The 27,197-nt window shown below is 45.6% G+C and overlaps 1 protein-coding gene across 8 annotated transcripts in view; it reads left to right on the top strand.

Annotated features, from left to right (window-relative positions):
* MSI2 (musashi RNA binding protein 2) overlaps positions 1-27,197 on the top strand; it is a 390,565-nt gene that overhangs the window by 91,331 nt on the left and 272,037 nt on the right. Inside the window, exon 1 of one of the 8 annotated variants that reach the window (XM_087440934.1) lies at positions 8,581-8,620. The exons of the other annotated variants lie outside the window; for them this stretch is intronic. Coding sequence (XP_087297060.1) covers positions 8,606-8,620 — 15 coding nt within the window. The 5' untranslated portion in view covers positions 8,581-8,605. Of the gene's footprint in view, positions 1-8,580; positions 8,621-27,197 lie in introns of those variants that run through there. 8 annotated transcript variants of the gene reach the window in all.

Genomic DNA, 27,197 nt, shown 5'->3' with positions numbered 1-27,197 from the left:
GGACCCACAACTTGGTGGTCTTGGCTTCAAAGGGGATTACAAGGCTCCCAGCTGTAGACCTTGGCAACTGTTTGCCCCCGAAGAAAAGCCTCAGTGAAAAATTGAGGGCCAAGGAAAGAAGAGAAGCCTTTGTGGGTTTTTCTTTGTTTGTTTTTTTCTGGACAGCATTTTGTACCTGTAAAACCAGAATGACTCCTTCGGGCATTTTTCTGTCGGCTGGTTCCAGTCTTGGGCTGAAGTTGGCTTTTCGGAAGACAGCAATAATGTTGAAGGTTAAATGTTTGCCAGGTAACACGTTTAATGACTCAAGTCTATAGTTGGAGCCTCATCAACTACCGTCTGCCTTTTCTTGGAAACTCAGAGCTATTCTCCTTATATGGGTGTTTGTTTTTCTGATTTTTTTTGGTGTTGGAATAAGAACCTAATGGCCAGGATCACTTTTGGAATTTAGAAATGGTCTACCTTGACCATTGAAGGAGTTTCTGCTACAGAATCCTCAGATGCAGTTCTGATTAGAGCTTCTCAAATAGGTGGGAGGTAGAATTATCTAATAGTTAAGAACCAGGGCTCTGCATTCAGACAGACTTTTAGATAGAGTCGGGCCTGACTGTCAGAGCCTTGAGGGCAGGGCTGTGTCTGCCTCGTGAGTGTCGAATGGCTCTTGCCTCATCAGCTGCCTGCAACGGTGATGACTCACGAACTTAACAGGAAAGAGCCAAGCAAGCCCCTGAGAGTAGGTACACTGTGGTTCCTTTTACCTAAGTTCGAAAATATGCAAAATTAAATAATAGTACAAAGCTATAAGGAAAAGCAGGAGGATGGTACACACAAAATTCGGGATAATGGCTACTTCTGAGTAAAGAGGGAAAGGGATAGGATTGGGAAAAGGCAAATTTAATATTTTTTTCTTTTTTAAACTGCCTGATAGGTATGTGGGTGTTGATTGTATTGTCTTTATAGTGTACATCTATTTGTAGCATTTAGACCAAGAAAGAAGTTACCAGAGTGCTGGGTACATATAATACAATCAGCAAATATTAATTGCTGCTGGCAGAATTAAGTGATAAGGCCACAGTTACATTCAGTGGAAAGGTACAAGGCTGCCATGTATGGTTGTTCGGGTGGTCCATGGAACGAGGCTTCTTATTGACTAAGGGGTTGAAAGCCAAGTTTTGCTCCAAGGTGAGGCTGTGTCCATTTGGAGGAAGTGGCGTCTTTTTCTAATTTACACAAGGGCATCTTATGGCTAGTGGTCACCCTAGAAAGGCATCACTTAAGTCCAAGAACCTTTTGGAAAGGTGAGATTGGATTGGGTTGTGGTATAACAGAAAGTGAATATGGGATGTGGGATCCTGATGGTTAGAGATTGGAGGGGACCTTGGAGATTCATTAGATCAAAGCTCTCATTGTGCAAATGAATGGGCCCGGAGAGGTTAAAGACTAAAGGTCACACAGTGATTCCGTGAATACAAGAAATACAAGGCTTGAGGGAAATAATTTTAGGGCAAATAAAAGAAGTACTGATTTTCATGGCACTTCTAACAGTTGTGTAGAAGTTACTATACCTGAAGTATTGTAATGAATATTGAAATGTAAACATGCTCAAATAGGTAAATTCAAGGATGATATGCCACTAGGGTCCAGTGAGGGACGTTCCTGATACTTCGAGATTGGTTTTATGGAGGGCAGTATATTCGCCCACAGAAGTCCCGAGATGCCACTGACTATCAGAACTTGGGAAGGAGAATGGGAGCTGCTCTTTGTACAGGTTAACAGGTGGTCCTGCCATCCCAGTAGCAGGAGAAAAGGTTTTAGCCACCCTCCCCAGTTCCTGGAATCCTGAGATCCCACTGCTTGGGGTGGGAGGTGGGAACATCTCTGCCAAGACCCTCCCAGTCAAAAGCTATTCAGGTCCCCAGTGGGGCAGATCTGTGTTCTGACTCACTGTGGGTATTTTAATGTTATTATGAATTTAGCTGCAAGGGGGATAAAATGGGATGGTAATTAAGGGCATGGTTCTTGATGTCAGAAAGACAAGTGCTCCAAATCCAGCTGCCAACTTTTGTAACTCTGGACAGGGACTTACCTGCCCGAGCCTCAGTTTCTTCATCTGTAAAATGGACCTCCCAGCACCGCCTCTCCCCCAGGGTTGTGTGAGTGAGCCCTCAAGAAAAGCTGATAGGAACGTTATTAATATTAATTGGCGGCAAGGTGGGTGGGGGAATTGTACCTGCCATCCTGTGGCTGTGGTCAGCCAGTGACACCCCAAGCTCCAGGGCCCTGTCCCTGGGGAATCCCTCTTGTCAAGGCTCATGCTAAAGCCTGCTGGGCCCTGGGGGACTCCTGCTGCCATTTCCTCTATAGGTGACTTACTCTGCTTTCTTTCGCACTGAATGTAGTTTTCAGTTCCCTTATTATTATTCTCCTAGTCAGTGCCTTAGCCTGTCACCCCCTCTGCTAAGCCCCCACCCCATGTGACGTCACTCAGCACTTTTATTTGTGACTTAGGGTATTTTGGGAAACTCTTCATTGGCAACTCAAGGATCCTGGCCCTCCATCTTCTCTCTTAGGAAATCCGCTTAAGGTGTCCCAGGGTTCAGCACCAGAGATGGTTTTCCAGAAAGTTCTTTGCCCTCATGCATGAGGTGAGGGAGTGGATGCTTGAAGCAAGTGAAAAGGCACTAGAGGTTGGACACACGTTTTGTTCGGGTAGGGCTTCAGAAGCCAGATGCTTGCAGCCACGTGGAGCAAGCTGTGGGTCTTCCATGGACTGAAGTTTCAGGGCTTAGAGAAGGAGCTGGGTTGCTGTCACATGCTGGGGCTTACATGTTTAATTTGTGTACTGGTAGAATTTATACCCTGCCTCACTTCACGAAGGATTCGAGGCCCAGGGGTACAACAATTGAAACTTTAACAGTTTTACTTTTTCCTAACTTTTCTCCCATCCTCTCATCTCTAGGAGAGGCCGCTCAGCGGGAGGTTTAGGGTCTCTTTCCTGCTGGTGTTGGCTTCACTGAGGAGAATGACAAAGGCCGAGCTCAGGTGGCTTGGGGATCCGCGAGAGGAATACCTCTCCAGGGGCTCTGAGTCCCACTTTCCAGCTGCAGAGTTGACTTGCCCCTTGTCCCCAAATCTCCCCCAGCCTGTAAGGGCCACATGGTCCCAACTAGTTTAATCTGGTAGAGTTTAGGTCAGTGCTGTTTCTAGACGTTCATGCAAACCAATGAAGAGAACATATTAGAACCAAGCTTTATGCCCATGGAATGATTCTTCTCTGGTTTTACAGTTCTGTTAAATTTTTAAAATATCCTCTTGCTTCCACAGAAGAAAAATTTTAGAATAGAGGAAAAGTGAATATAACATTTTGTTCCATATTAAAAGTTAATTTAAGACAGAACCAGAAGCCAAGACAAATGTCTTCTCTTTTCTTCATTCGGTGATATAATTGACCCTTCCTCCCTCCACAGGACTTAATATTCATTCGACAGAGGCTAATTACAGGGTGCGAAGGTGCCACATGGTTAAGGTGAAGATGCACATTTCTGTGTGAACTGCTTAATTCTGACGGTTTATAACTTGTCTGTAAAATTTGCTACGGATTGTAACAAGTGGAATATTAACTCCATGTCTCCGTGTCCATGGCCCGGAGTATCTCCCATGTTAGTTCCCTTCTGAAGGGATCTCAGTTGCACTGAATGGGGTGAACAGTTAATAAACTTTCTGAACCCAAAAGGAACACGTGGCCTAACATAAGATCCCTCCCCTGTGTCAGTTTATTTGTATATGGTCAGCCTTAAAAAGGTGGAACAATGAAATTCCATTTTCTTATATAGTCTGCAAATTATCTTTGCTGAAAATAAGAAAATACATAAAATCTGAGCTCTCCTGGAAAAGCTGGAATTTATCTCTGATGTTGAGATATTTGGCTGTTTAGGAAGGGGTTATACCTTGGTGACCTGAGATCCTGACTTTCTGGAACTGAGGAAACTCTTACTTGTACCTGGGCCCAAGATCTGTGTGGATGGCCCATGGAACCCAGTGGTGTCAGGATCTTTGTAAAGAAAGTGAGTTTGGCTTTCAACAGTCAGAGAATGAATGTGGAAATGAAATTGCAGGTTGTAGAAGCAGAGTTGGACTCAGACATCTAAATTAAATGTAAATTTCCATTTCCATTTCCATTTCGCTCTGTAATAGTGTTCTAGAGCTCTGTAATGGGAAGTCTTTGCTTGCATTTGGGGGAACCGCAGGTGTCGTTCCCTAAACCGAAGATCCTGTGACTTTCTTGAGATGAAACCTTGCTGCATGATTTGAAAGGGAGATGGTGAAATAACTTAAATTTGTCTCTAGTTACCCTGCCCATTGTGGAAATTAATATCTGACCCAGTTCTGTTTGCCCCGTGAGTTTATGGCTTGCATAAGTGGCTGCTGTAATGATCCATCGACTGTTGCGACTGCATTTCCTGAGAATTTTTTCCTGTAGTTTTGAAGCTGTAGTCCATAAATCTTTTGAACTTGAGGTTTTGAGTTAGAGGGGACATGCGGCTCTAGGGGAAAGAAAAAGTGTCAAGTTTATTTTTCACACCTGTTAACTTTGCCTTCCTCACATTCTTTTCTTTCTTTACATGCCTCTGCTCTGATATTTCCTACTTGAAAAAATCCACACTAAAGTGTTTGTTTCATGTAATACCACTCATAGAATATTTGTATTAAAAAAAAAATCTGGAGAGGGTAGTGTTCAACCCTAGTGCATGAATTATAACTGTAAAGTGTCCATTTAAAAATGAAGGCTGGGGGCCGGCCCGGTGGCGCAAGCGGTTAAGTGTGTGTGCTCTGCTGTGGCGGCCCGGGGTTCGCTGGTTTGGATCCTGTGCACGCACCGACGCACCGCTTGTCAAGCCATGCTGTGGCGGCTCCCATATAAAGTGGAGAAAGATGGGCATGGATGTTAGCCCAGGGCCAGTCTTCCTCAGCAAAAAGAGGAGGATTGGCAGATGTTAGCTCAGGGCCGATCTTCCTCACCAAAAAAAAAAAATGAAGGCTTTTGGAGCCCTTGTGCTTTGCTGGAGGGATTGTGAAATGGTGAAGCCACAATGAAAAACAGTATGGTGATTCCTCAAAAAATTACACATAGAATTACTATGTGATCCAGCAGTTGCACATCTGGTTATATACCCAAAAGAACAGAAGGCAAGGACTTGAACAGATATTTATATACCAGTGTTCATAGCAGCATTATTCGCAATAGCCAGAAGGTGGAAACAACCCAAATGTCCGTTGATGGATGAATGGATAAACAAAAGGTGTATATACATACAGTGGAAGATTATTCAGCCTTTAAACGGAAGGAAATTCTAACATGGATGAATCTTGAAGGCATTACGCTAAGTGAAATAAACCAGTCACGAAAGGAGAAATACTATATGATTCCTCTTATATGAGTTTCCTAGAGTAGTCAGATCCATAGAGGCGGTAGCATGGTGGTTTTCTGTTATGTATATTTTATTATATACACAAAAAAAGAAATAAATGAAGGCTGATGGGAAGCCCTATGTGGGAGTTGTCACTCTGAAACCAGGCAGATGAGAAATTGCCCTCCAAATATCCTTTGAAAATACGCCGTTGCCCAGGCTCCTCTATCAAGATTAGCCAGCTAAAGTGGACCACTTGTCCCAGGCCTCCTCCTGGTGTGGGGGTCCATCCTGTGTGCTGACCTGCATTTTCCTTCTGGGTGGGGAATTTGAGAGCAGAAGCAGCTCCCACCTGAAACCTGTGTTCTTGGTTGCTTTCTGTGATAATTATTGTGTTCTATTTTAAGCCACTTTGCTGCATTTGGTAACCGTCTGGGATTCTGTTTTGTTAACTCTCTCCATGAGATGCAATGAAAGAACAGAAAGACCTCGTGTAGGTGGTGAGGGGCCGAAGGCTGTGCTGGCAGGGTTTGGAGACATGGTCCCCCCATTGCAGCAGGAGACTTGGTTCCCTTTGGGTGCAGATTGAGAAAAGGTGAGGCTTAAAAAGAAAAGAAAAGGTATATTTTCCTCCTGCTCTGGAAAGGCGCTTGGCTCCATCACAGCAGGTGGCCGAGGAACTCAATCTGCGGAAGGCATCAGTGCTTTCGGCGCAATCAAAGTTAAGTGCAGAAATTTAATTAAACGGCATCAAGGATGGCAGAAACTTTGTAAAGCTGCAGTGCATTGTCAAATTCAACAATTATTTCAAGGAACACAATCCACAGATGGCGTCTAATTGATAAATTAAAGCTGTGCTTTTCTAATGGGCTTGCATTTAAGGCTGTTTTCCATGCATACAGTAACCATCGCCTCCCTCACCCCTGCAAGAAAAAAAATCACATCGTGCCCCCAAACATGGTCATGGAACTGTAGGACTGGGTCTTGAATATTTAGTGTGAAAGGCCTCCAGCTCCTTTCACTGTGAGCCCAGAGCCTCCATTTGGGATTGAGTCTTGTCCTAAAAACTGAAGCCCTAGGATTTTTTGGCCTGTGCGACCTTTCTGCTCTGCTAACCCGATGTGTTGCTCAGCGATGCCTGGGCTATTTATTTATTTCTTTTTTTTCTATTTCCTTTTTAGTATTGCTGGCTTTTATCCTTCACAGCACAGGATTTTGCCCAAAACAAAAGTCTCAATTTATTTATTCTTTGCAAAAAAAAAAAAAAAAAAAAGAACCTCTGTTTTCAAGACCTGTGGCACTTCCTGTCTGTTAGCAATTGATACCCAACTTATTTTTGTTTCATAAGAAAACATTTGCTGTCTCTAAAGACTCAGCCGTATTCAGAGAAATGTATCCTATGTTGAGACTTAATTAAAAAAACAAAAATCCGAAGGTCTTGAGTGTGTACCAGAACTTCATTTTGCAGATGAGAAAATTGAAGCACAATAGTTTTATGTGCAGGGGGACTAGTTCCATGGACTCATGTTTCTAGAGGTGGAGGAGAGGCCTTCGAGGACATCTGGGTTATTTCCATTAAGTGGTCCATTCATTCATTCACTCATTCATTCCACCAACAGATATGTAATAGGTTCCTACTAGTGCTTTTCTAGATGCTAAGGGGAAATTCAGTGATGAAGGAAGACGCCTGCGTGGAGCCTACAGGAAACCGTGGGGGACAGACACTAAAATAACGCCACAAATAGATGCATCAGTGCACCTTGTGATAAGTGCTGTGGAGGAAGAGTAGAGGGTGACATGAGAGCCCAGAACAAGGGCGTGTTTTGGGAGGCATCCAGGAGTGACAACATGAGTGGAGTGAGGTCAGGAGGGATGGAAAGAGCCTTCCGGGCAGAGAGGGAAATAGCCTGCTCAAAAGCTCAGTGTGCTAGAAGAGCTGAAAGAAGGCCGTGTGGGGAGGAAGTGGTGTGAGAGAGGCTGGAGAGGAGCAAGCAGAGGGGGTCGCTGTGGCAGAGTAGCTCTCGTGCATCGAGCACTTTCCGTAGTCCTGGAGGTGTTCAGAGCTGGATACAGCCCATCTTGTCTAACCTTTAATTTTATTTGTGGACGTATCTCAGCATGGTCTACAGGGCCTTGCACGTAGTAGAAATATTTGTTGAATGAATGAGTGTATCCTCTCAGGGATGGGTATTGTTTTCCTGATCTTGTAGTTGGGAAACTGAGGCTGACAGGGTGTAAATCCATTTGCCCAAGGTCTGCAGCCCCTGGTAGGGTTGGTCTCTGTGCTGGGCTCTGCTGGCTCCCCACCTGGGCCCTTCTCCACTCCTCTCCCCTCCCCTAAAGGAATGAAATGTGCGAACCACCTGGTGAAGGGGTCTCTAATTAATAATAACTCTAGCCACCCCCCTACTCTTAAGTGTTTCCACCCCTCGAAAGAAAGAAGAAATAAGAAAAGCCTCTAACTTTCATTTCCACACATGGAGTAGTTAATGGTGCGGAGGGCCAGATTTACAACAGAACCTTTGCAAAAGCAGGAGCACAGGGTCCAAGGCTTAACTGAGTAACCGTGGCCTCGTTCTTGCTCGATACTCAGTCTGGCCTAGAAGGGAAGGCAGGGGGGAGGACTGGGGGTAGGGGAAAGCACAGGAACAGATATATTTACTTATTTGTTTGTTTATTTCTAGAGAATAATTGTGGAGAATGCCGAGGCGGAACCCTTTCTAATTGCCTTTTTTTTTTTTTTTTTTTTTGGGAGCGCGTGGGTGGCTTTTGAAATTGTGTGTGGTTGACGGAGGCGAGGGTTCTGTGCCTGGGACGCCAGCTGATGTTGTTGAATGGCTGTTGGCTGTTTATTTGCTAGTCTGTCGTTACCAACACAGTCTTCTCGAGTTCAGTGGCACAACAGTGCTTTCTCCCCTCCCTCCCCCATATCTAAATATATCCAGCTAGTCAATCAGACTTGGCAGCCGTCAGGGCTGTGGCTGTCAGATTGAGTTTGCCTTGGATCCTCTGAGCTATTGGCTTGTTTTCCAAGCTCGAACGTGTATTCAAATAGTGATATCAACATTAGACTTGCAAACGCACACCCAGGTAGGAGCCTCCTCGGGTAGGAATGAGGCAGCACTTTGGTATAAAAAAGGCATTTTCTTCTCCTCCACTATCAGTAGTAGAGCTGAGACAAAGCCACACCGAGAGGAATGGCTTCACGCTTGGTGAGCAAGATGCGTGGGTGTGTTTTCCTGAAGCGTGATTTTTTTTAAGTTGTATGAGGAGAGAAACCGAGAAACCGACAGCTGGTGGAAAATACTCTGTGTAGTAGATGGAGGTGGGGGAGTGGCTGGACGAGGAAGAACGGGCTGGTGCAGACAGAGTGTGGGGCATTTTTTATAGGGGCATTTCCAGGAGGACTGGTCGCTGTGATGATGTCGCTTTGGCTGGGAATTCGGGGAGAGTCTCGGGCCTCGGAGAGGCCTTTGGTTCCGTGGCCTGCCCCACCGGGCCCAGAAGAACCGCTTTCTTCAGTGCTGCCTCCAGCTTCTCCTGTAACCTAGGAACCACAGGACCCAGCTCCTGGGTCCCTCCCTGGAGGCTTGTTAAGGGGAATTGGTAGAAAGGAGATTTTAAATCCCTGCCTGAAAGGTATCATGCGTTCTCCAGGGAGCAGCCTTTTATAAATAAATGTCACGAGTACTCATCCTCCGAGTTGCTTATCTGCAGGGAAGCTTCCCTCTGGGAGTGGGTCAGGTCACCGTAGCATAGGCCTGTGCATGGAGGCACCCCTGCTCCAACCCCCAACCCCTGCCGGACCACCCCTTCCTGCTGTGCAGTCCTGGACGCCGGGTGGCAGATGGAGTGGGCAGCAAGTTCTCCTCCAGTGAGCGGGAGCCACAATTGGCTTGGTAGGGTTCCTGGGCCTTAGGTAGTTTCAGAGAGGGAGAGGTTAAAGGTAGTTTGCCACCTTGGGGCATCAGGAACACGGAAAGACATAAGATAAAGACTCTGCCCTCCGGCAGCTCCCAGAATACAGACAACACAGACATGCAAATGAATGAACTAGAACAGTGGTTCTCAAATTGTGGTTCGAGGACACCTGGGCATCCCCGAGAAAAGGAGTCTGTGATGTCAAAACTTTTTTTCATAATAATTCTGAGACTTTATTTGCCTTTCTCCCTCTCATCCTTTCATGAATATACAGTGGAATTTTCCGGAGGTTCCATAGCTTGCGTTGATGTCATTGTTCTGATGGGTGATGGGATGTGTGTATTCTTATATCAAATGTCTCAGTTTTAATTTCTAATGTAGTGAGCATTGATAGATATAACACACAGAAACAAAAGCTCTTAGGTGGTCCTTGCTTTTTAAGAGTGTGATGTTGTGACACCACAGAGTTTGAGAACTACAGAATTGGAGTACAGGCAGGTGAGTGGCAAGTTGAAGTTATGGACTGAGATAGCACAGCCCTAGGAATAGATGGCAGGTGCTGGTGGGTGAGCTGGGGAGGGGATTGTCAGGGAAGGCTTTCAAGAAAAGTTGTTTTCTTACCTGGGCTTTGAAGGATGCATAGGAGTTTACCAGATAGACGAGGAAAGGAAAATCATTCTAGAAAGGTGAAACAGCATGTCTGAAGGAACTGGGATGTAAAACATTGTGGTGTGTTGGCCTTTCCTCACCAATCTGTGGGGTAGAAACAGCTTCATACTGGCCTTACCATGGGATTTTCTCTACCAGTGGTTTCCAAGGCTGCATCTCAGAATCGCTTGGTGAGCTTGATGGGAATACTGGTGAAGCTGGTTCTCAGGCTTGCTTTGGATCTGTTGGTTGGTAGCACTGTTAGCTTCTGGTGGTGGGAATGACCGGCCGCTCTTTGTACCATTTTTAGTTATGTTGTCGAGAGTGACGTCACAGTTGTCCCTGCAACAAGCCTGGGTCATGCCACACTCTGGGCTGTGTCACAGAATTGCAGCAGGGGTCGCGGGACACGTGTGTTCCCTCCTCACCTCACCCATGCACCCACAGCGGGGAGACAGGTCGGAACGAGGTGCAGTGAGAGGGACGGTCAGTTGTAGTTCAGAGACCACGCATTCTCAGACCCGTTTTTGTCTTGCTGCTGAGCAGTGTGACCTTGAGAAGTGTTTTGATGTCTCTGAGCCTGTCTGTTCCTCTAGGAATAAAGCGTGTTGGACAGACCTTATTTAATAGGCACTCTTCAATCTGCCTGTGAAAAGGACCCTCTTGTTGATGAATAATTCATTCTGGTCTTGTTCTTAGAAAGTATTAGATATTGAAATGTTCAGATTAACAATTTAGACAGCTTTTGAAACACCAAGGAAGGGAAAAGAGGGGCCCAGGGCTCTCAGCGGTTCCTCTGTGTCGGGTGCTGATCTGAGGGTTTTTTGTGAGTCATCTCATTAAATGGTCACACCACTCCTGTGAGTAGGTGCTCTCACCCCATTTTATAGATGAAGAAACAGAGGCACAGACAGGTTACCTTAATTTGCCCAAGACCTTGCAGAATCAAGTGATCAGGCTTCGTGCTGTCTGTTCTTAACATCATATCCTGTGCCCCTGAGGAGGGAGGGAGCCATAGTCTGGCCTCGTGCAGAGGAGAAAAGAACCAGAGTAACCACCACTCTTTCTTAATAAGAATGGAAGACAGAATAAAGGGCACAGGAATAAAGTATTGTTAACCAGACTGGTAAATCAATAGACTAATTAAAAATCAAACACCTTAAAACACTGTTGCTGGGTTCATTGTAAACCAACATTGAAACGTTAAAACTTGCCCAGCCCATGGGTTTGAATTATTAACTGAGCGAGTTAATTTCAAGCCATCAGATTGGGTAGCTTAGAGCCATCAGATTGGGTAGCTTAGGAAGCTGCCGTTAGAAGGGGGACTCCTGTGCCCTTCCCTGCTCAGGCCTGCTGTGGCGCCCAAGGTCTTGTGTTGTCGCCGCTGTCTTTAATCGAAATATCTTAAACATTTAGGCAAACCTCACAAATTGAGACAGATTGTGGGAAAGGACGGTTTGAATCAGGAAAAGGTTGGATTACATATTTCTTTCCAAATGGAAGAAATGCCATTCTGTTTTGTAATAAAACAGAGTCCCCGTGGGGACAAAGGGCCCTTTTTAAAAACTTCTTTTGGCTTCCAGTGTTAGACCTGAGGCTGCTGTCCACCTGCTGCCTTTGTTGCCCTTTGAGATTCCTTTCTGCCCAAAGAGACCAAGGTCCTGGGGTATGTGTCATCAGGATTTAGCCCTTAGACAGTCTGCTCTGCGGTAAGACCTCTGGGAGAGTCAGTGATGGCCAACTGACCACCAGATGTTTCCGTTAGGGTTTAAGTAGAGAGAGACCCTGCTGGAGCTCCTTTGATTTTAGATAAAACTCATCAGCAGCCAGCTGTATTGATTTCCCATCTGTGAGCTGTATTTTTTACCTGTGTGGGGTCATGGATTACGTGGGGAACACTGTGGACCCTTTACCCTGAGAGATGCTGCATGCCACAGTTCAGGGAGCTTTGCACAGAGGATTGAGTCCCATAGATTCCTTGGTGCTCGGACATGACCTCTTTAAGAGTTAAGTAACCCTATGTGAAGTCATGAAACAGCTGGACTTTATTTATTTATTTATTTATTTACTTTGTGAGGAAGATCAGCCCTGAGCTAACATCCGTGCTAATCCTCCTCTTTTTGCTGAGAAAGACCAGCTCTGAGCTAACATCTATTGCCAATCCTCCTCCTTTTTTTCCCCAAAGCCCCAGTAGATAGTTGTGCGTCATAGTTGCACATCCTTCTAGTTGCTGTACGTGGGACGCGGCCTCAGCATGGCCGTACAAGCGGTGCGTTGGTGCGCGCCCGGGATCCGAACCCGGGCCGCCAGCAGCGGAGCGTGCGCACTTAACTGCTAAGCCACGGGGCCGGGCCAAAACAGCTGGACTTTAAATGATAGTAGTAGTATTTCACTATTGCTTATATAGCATTTAAGTTTATCCAGAGGTCTTTACCAGACATTCTCATTTGACCCTCATGGGAATCTTGTAGTTGCTGTTTTATATATGACACATGAAGTGGGCACAGTAACTTCCTTGATTGTCTGCTGTTTTCTTGTTAATTTGTTAAATGGGCTTTAAAAAGGGAGATAAATGTAAATTTCAGCCCCATAAAATAGTCTCATTTCAAATGCTAGTGACTCAAATTAATTAATTAAAAAACAGCATAAAACACTACCCCAGCCACAACATGGTAAGTGAGTAATGTGTATTCCATTCAGATAGTTGATGGGTAAAATTACGAGATTGGTCTGCGATAAAAAATGCTTTTGACTTTAATTTGGACGTTTACAGAAAGGAGAGACTTGGGCAGTTTGTTTGTTTAATTAGAATATTTATTACTGCTTTTACCCTACTGCTCCAGTTACAAAAACTTGGGAAAATTCTGGAAAACCACAAGAACTAGGTAAAAATCTCCCCAACTCTACTATTTACCATCTAGAGATGACCATTATTAACATTTTGGTGCATTTTCTTCCGTCCTTTTTTCATGGCAAAAAAAGACACACATACGTTATTTCCTAACCTGATTTTATAACTATATCATGAGTATTTTCCCTTTGTAATTTACTATTTTTTTATCGCATGGTTTTTACTGAATACCTGTATTGTGACTTGTAAGTATACTTTATTTTACCAAAGCTTATTGTTGAATAGTTAGCTTGCTAGTGATTTTTTATAATTATAAATAACACTATGGGGAACATGCTTGAACATGATCCCTTATCAACATCTCTTGTTTCCTTCTTACAATGTATACCTGGAAGTAGAATTTTTGGGTTAAAGGCTATGGATGTTTTAAAGGAAATTTTATATATATACGTATAGTATACACATATACACATGTATAAAAGGAGGATGGTACTATTTTATACCCTTACCAGAAGTTTGAGAGATTAACTTAATTTAAAAATATTAACTAGTTTTTATAAAAATCGTATGTGTTTATGGTAAACATTTTTATTTGTGCTGCAGGGTAAGGCTAAATTTTTAAAAGACCAGTGTTTCTTGGTTCAGCTTGGATTAAATTTATTCTTTAAACTTCCCCCTTCTTTAGTGTGGTGTGGCACAGCTTTCTCTTTAATTTGTTTACCTACCTACTTATCTTCAACAGGCTGATCTACCCACCTGTCTATCTTACTTGATTAACGTTTATCCAAGTCTGAGGATGGAAATGGCTTTCCTCTGAATCAGAACTTTCGGCATAACCATGCAGCCGCCTGCACAGACGTGGGAAGGGTTCAGAGCAAGGAGGCTCCTCAGTGTCCTTTTTACCCACCGGGTTAATAAATGCAACCAATTTGGGAAATGCCCAAAAGTATAAAAGTGAAAATAAATGTCCCTGAAATCTCACCACACAGAGATAATCATGGTCAACATACTGATCTATTTCTTTTTGAGGGGAAAAATAGTACGTACAGATAAACAAAAATTTGAAAGCAAGCTGTGCCTGTTTTCTATTTATTTAATTATACAAAAAATCAATGAGTACTTTCTGTTGTAAAAAGTATAAACAATACAGAAACCAAGACTACCACTTCCATTTCTAGAAGAAACTATAAAAGAATATTATTCACCACCCCTACCCACCTGTCTCTACCACTGTGGATCCTTTCTTCAAAGGAATGTCCAGCTCCAGGTGAAAGGGGGGTTTCTTGGCCTGGAGCCTTGGTGTCCCAGAGCAAGATTTGAAAGCCACCACTCTATTAAGAATGAGGATATTTTTTTCCCCGACTGAGGGGCATTGATCTTATTGATTGCAAAAATAAATTCAGAATTATGAAAGTAAAGGGCATCTGGATTTAGAATCACTGGACCTTAGCCGTCTTAGGGACGTTGGAGACTCTCTCATTTTATGGATGAGAAAACTGAGACCCAATAAACATTAGTAAGTGCCTTGTCCGAGGTTGTTGAGCCGGTTAGAGACATAACTGAAATTTCAGGGTTCTGGTTTGTGTGTGTCTTTTTTTTTAAATGAAGATGTTGATCTACTTTTAAAAACAAGAATCCAGGCCAAGTTTTGGTCTGGTTTCAGTTGCAGAGAACTGAATCCACTTCTGTCTAGTTTAAGCAGAAAGGAATTTGTTGGAGGGCATTAAAATGCTTACAGGAATCATTAGGCGATCTAGAAAAACTTCTAGGTTGTACTTTGAGAAACAACTCTCAGAGCCATGCAGCAGATCTGGGTCTCCAAGTAGTTGTTGCCTCCTCTGTCATCTGGAAGCCGCCTGGCAAATTGCGAAGCTGATGCTACAGCTGCAGGGTTTAGGACCATGGCCACTCTGTCCCAGTCAGGAAGCACTGCTAGTGCCACTGCCTTGCCATGATCTTCTCCAGCAAAATAGATTCTCCATTCTCCATCTCTCAGCTGAGATGCAGGCTATTGCTGCAGAGTAGCCAAATGCCTCCCTGGCCATACTGCCAAAGCAGACAACTGAAGCCCAGAATCCTCTACTTCCCCTTTCATAGCTAGCTGCAAGGGAGTCTGAAATAGTAACTCTCAATTCTCTGGTTCCTGCATAACAGAAAGGCTTGTGGGGAGGAAGTGGCATGGGTGATGGACACCAATTTGCTGTGTCTACTCAGCAATTTAGTAAACAGGTCAAATGATAAGAAATATGCTTGAGTTCTCTGTTATGGTCATGGAAGGTAGACTAACAGAAGCAAAAAACAAAAAACAGAGGATTGTACAAAATATAAAAGACAGGTAAAGAAAGAAGCTATATTCAGAAACACATTGTCATGGGATGGCAGTATTACCTTGTATTGTTTTAGGAGATGTCACTTGAAGCTGTGTTGCATTTTTGCAACCATAGGCATAAATGGTGTGTGGTAATATAGTACTTGACCTGACTAACAGTTAATTCAGGCCCAGATTCAGCCTGACGATAGAAGGTTTCCCATCAAGGCCTTGAACTTGTATCTTGATATTTGTCACTAAAACTTTAACTTCCTAAATATTTTTTTTTCCTGCTTTTTTACTGGTGTTATTCCCTTTATACTGTTGAGGAACCCTACATTCCCTCTCAAAATCCAAAATTTATAAAGATGTTTATCTCTGATCTGTCAAGGAAACCACTTAGCGTTTACTCTATGCACAGTTGACATTTGGGAAGTGCTTTAGGCAAGATGGCAAACAGAATACAGATCCAGCGCTGTTGGAATGATCATCTTGGTTTCCATATCTTCAGTATTTCTACTGGGACTTCATGTCACTCCTGAAAATTCCCCATACAGATCCAACGTCATTCTTTGCCATTCTTGGTCATTGCCAGCTTCCTGGTGTGGCAGCAGAGTGCCTACTATTTACAGCCCCGAGTTTAGATTTGGCTGGGTTATTGTGAGGTCTATTCAAGAACATCCAGCATGATTAAATTGAAAATGAGACTTACGAGAGAAGAAGGAAGGGAAAAACAGATAGAGGGTCAAAAATTCAGAGAGAGATGACGTGAAGTATAGTGATCAGAATTTAAGTCCCTGGCAACAGGTGATCAGCAACCTTCCCAGCCTTGAGCTTGTCAGGTGAGTCAGCAACTCTTACTGAGTGGCTGCTTGTAGAACATTCTGCTGGGTGGTGTACAGCAAGGAGCAGAGGAGAGGAAACCTAAGAAAGATAGGATTCTGTCTCCAGAGGAGTTTATTTTTCTATTCATGTGCTTAAGCCCTGCTAGAAAACAATTTCTGAGCATGTAGAAACGGTGATGGAATACAGGATGGTGTGCCAGGTGACATAGTGGATTTCTGAGTCACCGTGGAGGCCAGGGGTTCATGGGGTGGGGAGGGGGCTGTTAAGCCAGGTAGGGTTTCTTGGAATAACTGAGGTTTGGATAAAGACTTGAAACAGAATCAGGGGATGCTGTTAGTATCGGTCTTTGTTCCCAGTCCGTGTGCCTTGGACAAGGACTTGGGAGCTCCCCTTGGCCGTCAAGAAAGCATTTAGGGCCATCATCCCTTGAGTTGGCCTTTCCTTGAGTGGCAGGGAAAGCATCTGCTGACTATGAATGATATCTCATGCACAGGCCTCTCCTCATCTGGAATGTCACCTGGGCACCCAGTTGTCTTCAGTTTTCTCCTTGCTCACCTCCTGGGCACGGGCCCTCCTTGCTTTGTGTATTCTAAGGGTGGCTGGCTTGGTGTTAAAGGCGTCCCATGCTCTGTGCATCCATACATGTGGCTGGAGGACCGTGGGTACCATGCAATTAGGGAAAGTCACATAAATGTCAGTACTGTTTTTGAACTGGCTGGATAGTTTTCAGCTCTCTTGGGTGGTCTGGCTTTGGGCAAGTGATTTAACATCTGGAAGCCTCAGTTTCCTCAGTTGTAAAATGGGGATAATGATGAACCTTAGTTCCTAGAGTTGTTGGGAGGATGAGTGAAATAGTGCACGTAAAATGCTTAGCACAGAGCTGGGCTCACAGGTCACACTCTGTAAATGGCATCATCATTGCTGCTGCTGCTGTTCCTGTTCTTCTGACCTTTACAGCCTCCCACTCTTCGGGTTGGGGGTTGAGATTCTTGACACCTGCCTAAACAGGAACACAGTTCTAAATTCCTGATCCCAGGACTCATAGCCCAGACATGACACCCCTCTCTCTGGTCTTTCCTTTCTTTCCCTCTCTCCTTTCCTCATCCCATAGTCTCCTTCCTTTCCTTTCCTTCCTTCTTCTCCATTTACCGAACCTGGAGCATGTGTCCAGTACTTGGTGTGTGCTTGATAAAAAATGACACCCAGTCATTGCATTCTTGGTGGAGAAGATGTGACACACCATGTACTGCATTCAAAAGCCGTGGTGGAGACTAATGATTAGAGGTGTAGACTTTGGAACCATATTGCCTGGGCTTATATTCTAGCTCAGCCCTTTACTTAGGATCTCTGTGCCTCAGTTGCTTTTATCTGCAAAGTGGAGATAATGATAGTTCCCACCTTATAGGATTTTAGTGAGAATTAAATATGTCAATATGTGTCAGGTGCTTACCACAATCGTACTGATGATGACGAAGATATGACGATGTAACATTATCATATCCTCCTACATAGGTATTCCATAGGGCTAAAGGCAGTGTACTTAAGGGATGTCCAGCAAGAATAAAGGCACAGAGGCCGCTCTGAGTGAGTGTGTTTGGGGGGCCCCAGGGATACAGCAGCCCGGTGGGAATGGGGAGCTGTGAAGGGAACAAGTGGGAGATAAATTGAGAGACGAGGGTGGCTGTGCTCCCCTTCCCTCTTCTTCTCCCTGCTGCGCGGGTGGCCCTTCCCGCTAAAGGGCGCCTGTTCCCACAGCAAAGACACACCAAGCCTCATTTGCCGATTCTTGCTCTGGCTGCCCAGGAGCAGCAGGCTGAGCCAGGCTGTCCTGCCTTTGAACTTGCGCTCACCTGCCTGCTTTAATTAGATGATATGTGGTTTCTCTTATCTTCTTGAGAGAAGATTCTCTTTTCAGTTGATCAGCTATTGACGCCAATGTGGATTAGAGTTCCTACTCCCGTTTCCCCTCAGGCCCTGTTACAGGATGTCTGAGACAGAAAAATCACATGTTTCTGCAAGTGATGGGTGAGTCGCTTGGCGAGTCCACGAGACTGATACCTCTGATGCCTTTTCAGGTGTTCAAAGCACTTTCACGTATGATCTGATTTGATCCTCACAGCAGTGCTGTAAAATACCAGGAGTATTATCCTGTTGCATAGAAGGGGAAACTAAGGCTCAAAGAGGTGGAATGTCTGGCTCAGGGTCAAACAGCCTGCAGGCGGCAGAGCTGGGAGCCAAAATCTAGGTCCAGATCCAGTTCACTGCTCTCCCTCCCCGTCATGCCAGTGTCCACTCAGACTTGGTTTTCAGTAAGGCTTTTACTTTTGGTTCAGTTCGTTCTAACAAATGTGTTCCAGAACCGTGTGTTAGCTTATTCAACACAACACAACACAACACAACACAACACAACACACAGTATCCCTTTCCCACCTGCCAGCACTCAGATCCCTTCCCTAGATAGGGAGTCACTGAAAGGGACAGAGTCAAATGCGTCAAGAATGGACACGTGAGATCTTGACCTCTCCATGACCCTGTGTTCTGTAGTTGGAGAAACTTCCATTGAGTGAATTCGCTGGTGGTCTAGTATTTAGTTTGTGATTTTTAATTCTCCTTAAGTTTTGGGCAACAGGCAACAACACTTGGAGGCCCATCTTTGTCTTCCTAACACCCTTGAGGAGTGGTCTGTTTATGAGCAGCTGATTGATTAAACATTAACATTTCAGAAACAGCATCTTAATCTTTTGGGCAAATGTGGCCTCTCAAACGCTTTCCACAATCAAGAATTTCTGCCTTTTGCCTATGACACGTTTGCTGCTAAAACGTTATGTGAATGAGATTCCATCCTCCCCTTGACTCCCCTACCCCATCCAGGGAGGGGAGGCATGTGGTCATTCTGGGTGCCATTTTGACCTGTAAGTGTCTTTTTTTAAGGTGCTTGGGATAGAGTCAGAAAAGGAAGGCATGAACCAAGTCTGACCCCACGTATTAGTCTGATAATCTTTAGCTCTGACTTGAGTCAGGACGTCCAGTTCTCCGTGGCATTTGCTTAGAAATGCTCCTGCCGTCTTACATCACCCTCTCGTGTTGCGTCACTGTGGCTGGCAGCTGGGTTGGAATTCTGTGTTGGTGAAAGGGCAGGGAATCTGGGGCCGCGGCCAGGTGACCAGGGCTCCCGTACGCTTCCGTCCAGCAGATGTTTGTGGAGGGCCTACTGTGCTCAGAGCTTTAGGCTCGTTCATCTTGGCAGGACTTGCCCTGTGAAAGGAGTCATCTTACCACAAGAACTTCACATGTATTTGACCACAAATCTATTTCTCTGGAGTCTGCAAAGGGCAGAATTTGGAAAGAAATGCATTCATTTCTTTTCCTGCTCTCCATCACTTAAAAAACCCACAAGGCTAATTTGTTTAGATGATCAGGGCAGAGAAGAGCCTAGAACTAGATAAAGACCTTTTATCCTGTCACTCGTCCCCTCACAGACTGAGGCATTGGAGGAATATCTTCCTGAGTTCCTTTCTTAGTTTGTTACGTAGCTTACCAAGGTTAGGAGCGTTGGCCTGTCAAGCTTTGAGAGTGGGTCCCTTGGAGAGAAGATCCCGGAGTGAGCCAGTCTCCCATGAGGAAGGGAAGACCTTATCTCAAACCAAATGCCCCTCACTGTGACTCTGCAGGGGACTTGGAGGAGGTGGGACAGTGAAGTGAGTGGAAGCTGCATTCTTCTCCCACCACGTGGCCCACAGTGTTACCTATGGTGATGGCTGGGCTTACTTCATGTGTTCAGTGTCCCCGTGATGAACTGCTGGCCACAGTCGGACATACCTCGGATCGGGTTCAGCCATCCATGCTCCATGTTGCTTTCATCAGTTCTCACGTTATCTGCAGACCCATCTAAGGCGTTATTTCATTCTTGATCTTTCAACAGTCATACCCACCCCACACCCTTCAGAACAAAACCTGACACCCTCACTCACGCATTTGTTTTCTTGGGTGGCTTTGCCCTTGGTTCACCCCACTTCTAGCTTCCAGGTGCCCAAGTTTGGAGAATAAGGGAGAAAAACCACTGCCTGTCTCTACTGCTAAATCCACTTTCCCCAAACCCTTCTCTGTCTCAAAGTTCATTTTTCCTGCCCGCCCACCCCAGGCTGGGGGAGATGTTGAGTCGCTCCCGGTTACTTTACAGAAGAGTGTCTTTATTCAATTTGACTGTTACTGTTATGTGGCAAAGCATTCAATAAAAGTCGTGATTTATGAGATGTGTGTGGCTGTGGTTGTTTTTTCGTTTTCTTTCTTTTTCTTTTTCTTCCTTCTTTTTTTTTTTTTTTGTGCTTTGTCATCTATCAGGGAGAGAAAAGCCAGGCCTGATAATTTCTTGGCACATCCTGTGTTCACTTAAGAATGTCAGCTGTCGGCCTGTCAGGAAGTTATTTCTCGGATTGGTTTCTCCCGCCTTTTACCTCTCCCCACAGTCCCCCCTTTAAACTGGCAGAGGCCCCCTCCGTCCTGCAGGCTGGTGATAAGGGGAAGGCTGGCCGCTGTGGGGAGAGGAGCGTGGCCCCTGGTGTGGCCCGTGGCCTCTTAACACTCCTCAGCGCCTTCGTGTCCGGCGCTCTGTCAGCTCTTGATTGCTTAATAGGAAGAGGCAGGCAGGGTCCTTTCAGGAAGCTTCCAGAATTTTCTTTGTTCTTGAATGCAGCACCCCCCCAATCCTCTTAGTTTTTTGGCCTGGCCACTTTAGAAATCCTTTCCTTTTTCTTTTCTCTCAAGTATGTGCATGCTAGATAAAAGGCTCTTGAATAGAGGGCCTAGCATATGGGGTATTGGCTGCTGGAAATAGGCTAATTGGAGATAGAAGCAAGTTGTCACAAAGGTGCCCCTGGCAGGGGCTGCAGAGAATGATCCCCGGTAAATGCCAGGTTGACTTTTTCCACCTCTCCCCTCCTCCTGCTTTTATTATTAGCTGTTTGCCAAAATGCATCCGAGTCTTTGTGGCGCCCCACAATAGCATTAACCAAGTTGTGCCCTGCATCTTAAGTACCTGGTTAAGGCCTCATTCTGTGTCTGGAATTGTTCCATGCTGAGCCCCCAGAGTGTGCATAATAAGTCTTTAACCCACCATGGGTGGCCTGGGAGGGACCGAGGAAAGCTGGCCTGCTGAACTTGAGCAGAGCATGTACCCTTGGGTTTGAAAGCAGCAGCTTCTGAGGCAGAGCCATCCAGACTTTCATTTCGGTCAGGAGCAGTGCTCGCCAGTGCCAGCAGGGGAGAAACCTGGGGGACCCACATCTTTCTGGCCTCGTAACAGTGAGAGTGAAGTGGGAGCAGCTGAAGGGCATATGATGGCCCACCAGGCTGACTGACACAGGGTCTAGTGGACGTGGAGGTTTTCAGACTTACACTGGGTGAAATGTGGTGGCCTGAGAGGTTTGTCTGTGAGTCCCCCATCCCTAGACACCGAACGTGGGTTTTGCCTTCTAGTTGCTTACAGTCTAAGGGGGATTCTGCTTTTGTGAGCACCCTGAATTCTTTGAATTTGAGGGTTCCATCACCCCCAAGGGTAATTGGTTGCCTGGCCACGTACTTGCTACTGCCACCTGACTGTGCCCTCGTTTCTATTTCTGCCGCCATCATTGGTCAAGACCTCTCATCTAGTTTCATTGTGACTTTCTCTCTGGTGGCCTGTCTCTGATTTCCGCCCTCTCCAGACTCACATGGCCCCTGCTCCTGACCGCCCCCAGGGTCTAGACCTGTCCTCTGCCTGGAATTCCAGCCTCATGTCACACAGGCCCTCATGCACCTCTGCTCTGCCCTTCTTTCCCCCAGGGAGTGACAGCTCTCTCCTTTCAACGCTGCAGCCCTCTGCTGGTTCCTTTATGACTGGTTAACATATCCTTTCTCCTGGTCCGTCTTGTTTCTGTCCCATGTGCCCCACTAGAGGGTTAGACATTGAGGGCAAGGACTCTATATGTCACTGCTGTCCAGTACAACTTTCTATGATGAAGGAAATATACATTCTGTCCTGTCCAGTGTATGTAGCCACTGAGCATTTGAAATGAGGCTGTTGTAACTGAGGAACTGAATTGTTAATGACACTTAATTTTAATTAATTTAAATGTCAGTAGCCACCTGTGGCTCGTGGCTATCGTATTGGACTTTGCACCTGTGTATCTTGCTTATCTTGGTGTTGCCCTAGCACTGTGCTCTACACAAAGACAAGCCTCATAAGTACCGCTGAAGGAAACGGGCATCGCTTAGGTACATAGTTATATTAGCTGTGTGTTCTCTGCCTATTTTCCGTGCAATTTGATTTTTAAGTTAGGTTCAATAGATTATATACTTGAACACCACCAGTGCTTTGGGGGATACAAAGATGAATAAACACGGTTCCTTCCTGCAAGGAACTTGAACCTAATGGGTAAATATCCAGTGATATTGGGAAGCAGAATGAAGTAAAGTGCCACCGTTCAGGAACAGTTTACATCCTGTGCGAGTGTAGAGGAAGGGGCTGTTTATGGTGACTGAAGGGATGTGGAGAGCTCTTTAGAATGTTCATTCATTCAGCAGATATTTATTGACTGTCACTTATGACGACCCAGGCACTAGGAATGCGTGCGTGAACAAAACAGACAAAATTCCTGTCCTCACGAAGCTTGCTTTCTGGTGGGAGGGAGACAGATGATAAATAAAATAAGTAAATCATAGTGTGTTAGAAGAAAGCCGGGAGAAGGTCTAAGGAGGGCTGGGGTGTGTGTGTAGGGGGCGAGGGCGTAAGAGTTGCCGAATTTAAATAGGTTGCTCAAGGCAAGCCTAGTGGAGAAGTGACATTTGAGCAAAGACATTTGGACTGAGGTGTGAGGGTTTGGAGAATCAAAATGGGTAAAAAAGACAAGGCAGAAGGATATTCCTGAGTGAGGGGGCAGCTCGAATGAAGGCTTGGAGGTATGGAAGCGCATGCAGTGGTCAGAGCAGTGTGGCTGGAGCTCGGAGTGTAGAGGGAAGAATGGGAGGCGGGGCTGCAAAGGCAGTTTGGAACCTAGTAACAAAGATTGAAACCTTGAAAACTGTGCTGACGATTTTCCACGTCTCTGCAGATCCTGTCTCCTGGATTAAAATATCATACCCCCCACCCCGCCAAGGACAGTGGTCCCAGTCATTACTTCTCATTTCTCTCCCCACCAGGTTTCATTCCAAGGAGCTGCTTAGAAATTGTGTTGATTAAGAGAGATTTTGCAAAAGAAAAGGTCTGATAAGATCAAGTCTCTCCTCTGGTTTAATTGTACCACGGGCTCTTGCTTCGTTTCTAGGTCTCTCTTTGTGCAGATTGAGTATTCTGCAGGGTCCCAGGTGGCTCATACCCTGTGTTTTAACGTATTCCTTTGACGTGGATTGTCTTTAGGACGTAGAGAAGGTTTGGGGGAGCCAGGGTCTTTGAGCAGCAGGAACAGAATGAAGACCAAGCAGGCCTTTAGAGGGACAGGATTTGTGGCCAGGGAGAGGAATGCCACAATTCCCAACAAGTCTGGAGACGCGGAGACTTGATGGCTGGACAGGAAGTGAGTAGCCCTGAGCTGCAGATACCACTTGGAGAGCAACTGGGCAAGATGATTGTAGTTTCAGATGTATCTTGAGTGTTAAGAATCCAGGCTTCCTGCAGAAAGAGAGGAGGGCCTTTGGTCAAGGGCAAGAAAGGGCTTTTTTTTTTTTGTGAGGAAGACCGGCCCTGAGCTAACATCTATTGCCAATCCTCCTCCTTTTTTTTTTCCCCAAAGCCCCAGTAGATAGTTCTATGTCATAGTTGCACATCCTTCTAGTTGCTGTACGTGGGACGCGGCCTCAGCATGGCCGGAGAAGCGGTGCCTAGGTGCGCGCCCGGGATCCGAACCCGGGCCGTCAGTAGCGGAGTGCACGCACTTAACGGCTAAGCCACGGGCCGGCCCCAAGAAAGGGCTTTTAAAACAGGTTGCTTATCAGCCTGTTTTAAGGTGGCTGCCTGGAACTACTGATATTCACAATGATAACAGATATGAAAACCATTGCTCTCCAGAAAAACTGACTTTTAGACTTCTGCCTTTCTGAAGGCAGAGTTGACCACAGCAAGCATATGGCGGTGTGCCTTGGGGCAGTTATCACGTTTGTGGGTAAATCTTCCATGCCAGTTGCCATCAGCAGTAAGGTTTTCCCCCAAATGAATGCTTGCTACTAACCACAGACAGCCAGGTCACCTCAGGGCTTGGCACTTCTGTGGGCCTGTCTGGGAGAGTTGCTCCTGTGGGAGCTTGGAGTTTGCTGATGAGCTACACGTAGACTCCTGGCCGTGCAAGTGCCTAAATCGGTCATGGAAAGTGTGGGGCTGAGGTCTGGATTCTGTGAAACTGAGAACCGATTCCTCCTTACCTTCCTAAACATCTTTATGTTGTTGGACACCATTGACCATTCTCTTCTATTTGAAGTGCTCTAGCTTCAGGGTTATAGTTATCATTGCTCTGTAACAGATTACCCCCAAATTTAGCAGCGTAAAGCAACCATTTTATTATGCTCAGAGAATCACGGGGTCAGGAATTCGGACAGGGCGCAGTAGGGATGGCTAGTTTCTGCTTTACCATGTTTAGGACCTCAGCTGAGAAGACTGGAAATCTTGATGGTAACTTGATGGCAATAGGCTGGAATCATTTGAAAGCTTATTCACTCATATGTCTGGTGCCTGGGCAGAGGTGGCTCGAAAAATGGGTTTCCAACATGTAGTTTGTCCATGTGGCTGGACTTCCTTACAACATGGCGGCTTTGGGGTAGTTGGACTTCTTACTCAGTGGCTCAGGGCTCCAAGTATGTGTGTTCCAGAGAACAAACTGGAATCTGCAGCACCTTTTATGACCCAGCCTTGGAAGTCACATACCGTCCCTTTTGCTGTACTCTGTTGGTTGAAGCAATTGCAAGGTTGCTCAGATTCAAGGGAAGGGGCATAGAACAAGGGGCCATATGCCAGAGTTGGTGAAGCAGTTTGCTCTTGCTTCCCTCCTGGTTTTTTGGCTGTTGCTTTGGGTCTCCAAAAGATGTTGGGATTCCTCCTGAAATGTCCTTGTCCCTGCTTTTATTCTGCCCTCTCATCTCATCCGCTCCCATGATTGTAGTGACCACCTAAACATTGGTGAATTCAATCTGGGTCGTCTGTCCTGATCTTTCTTCTGAACTCAGGAACAGATACGTAAATTGTCCTATGTGCACTGTCAATTTAATAAACCCAAACCGAACACATTTATCGTTCCTCTGCAGACCTGCTTCTTCTGCATTCCTTATCTCACTTGGTGACACCACCATCCACTCAGCCACCCAGTAAATTCAAAAATCCTTCTTCTCCCTCATCTCTGCATCTGGCCATTTACCCGCTGCTGATAATTTTGTCTCCGGCTCTCTGTTATATCTCTTCCTGCTTTGTTATGTAAAAGATCGTGGCTTTAGTTCAGGGTCCCTTCATCTTGGACTATTATGATAAGCTTCTAACTGTTCTTGTAGTTTCTAGTTTCAAGCCCTCTGCTCTGTCCTCTACAGAGTGACTTATCTTAACACAAAGCTGGTCATGTTATTCCTTTGTGTACAATTGTTGACCCCTTGTCTGAAGGATGAAGTCTAGTCTTCTTGGTCATAGCCTGCAAGACTTTTGGTGATCTCTGTGTGCCTCTTTCCTTATCTCTCATCCATCCGTCCTTTCCACTTGATTTGATTTCTAGCAGTGCCAAACTTAGTGCCTGAAACCAGCAATCGTGTTTCGTGCCGTTATTACTCTGCCTGCCCTTCTTGCATGTCTTCCTGGGAAACTCCTGCTCATCCCTTAAAACCCTAATCAGGCATCTCCTCTTTGAAGCCTTCTCTGACTCTCGTGACAGAATTCATCGTATTTCCCTCCGTCTATTTCCGTACTCCTGCCATTGTGTGTTTTTGTCAGGCGTCTGTGAGATGTTTAAGGGCAGAGAACTAAATCTTTTAGTTTGGGCTCCTGTGGCCTGGTGGGGGCTAGGTAGTCATTAATGTTTGATGTCAAATGGAATGAATCAGGGGCGGATGATATACACCCTGGACATTGTCATCGAATCTGTGATTGTCAGGAGTTTCAGGCCCCTCCCTGTTTCACTTGACCTTTTAAGTAGTTTCTGATCAAGAGTCGCCAACGGTCCTTTTTATATATAAAGATGCTCCCACCAGATCACCAGCTGTGTGTATCCAGGTCGGAGGGGAGGGTTTGTCTGACTCACTCCAACAGAACCTTCCAGGGCAGCACCCTGCCTGTGCTCTCTGTGGCTCTCGAACAGAACTTTGGCCAGCTGTTCTTCTTAGGAACGAAGCCTTTTATCTCCTTGGTGCTTGTGTCAGCCTAGCAACAAGGAATGCTTGGAATTACCCAAGGGGAAAGAGAGGAGACAAGGATGTCCAGGGACCTTGAGTCATCCACAAACTGGGTAATTCAGAGCAAGGAATATTCATTCACTCATTTGTTCAACCCATATTTATTGAGCGCCCTACTGTATGAAGGATGCCCAGGCGTTCTTCTAGGCGCTAGGAATACAGTGGTGAATAAAACAGACAAAAGTCCTTAACTTTATGAAGCTTCTGTTTCGGGGGTGAATTGACCTTGGCCCTCCCTTATGAGGCTTCCATTCTAGGGGGCATCCTGACCACGGCTGCTTTGGCTGTGAGTCCCTAGCTCAGAACCTTATGTGTAGCAGGCACTGAACAAATGTTTGTGGAGGGAATGAATGAGTATTGTTGGACAAATGAGGTTTACCTGGGCAGATTTTTCTTCCTTGAGGGAAGGGAACTAGATTTTATTAAGCGCTCGCCAGGTGCAGGGCAATTTCCCCATAGCAGACCCTGGTCTTCCAGGCAGAAGTGCCCTTTAGAGAGACCATGCGCCATTTCCTGGGCTGTGTGGCTGATTTGACAGCCCTCTAGAGTGAACTACAAAATGAGCCCTCCACATTTCGGCCGACAGCTACGGGTCCCCAGTTACCTCTTTGCCTCAATAAACAGCCAGCCCAGACCAGTTAGTTGGGTTGAGCGCGTTGGGGAACACCTCTTTTCCGTTGTTTGGTTGGCCTAGTGCAAGTGTTTTAAATAGAACCGACATCACGGCTATAAAACATCTGTAACACTACACATTTAGTAATGTTCCTGGCGGACTGAGTTCTGTTTGATTGGTGATATTTTTGCCGCGACTGTTGTTTCC

Source organism: Ceratotherium simum, chromosome 16 (genome assembly GCF_057802395.1).
Source record: "Ceratotherium simum simum isolate JZ-2026a chromosome 16, ASM5780239v1, whole genome shotgun sequence".
Taxonomy (NCBI): domain Eukaryota; kingdom Metazoa; phylum Chordata; class Mammalia; order Perissodactyla; family Rhinocerotidae; genus Ceratotherium; species Ceratotherium simum.
The sequence above is the reverse complement of the archived record's forward strand: the minus strand, read 5'-3'. Positions and strand labels throughout refer to the sequence as shown.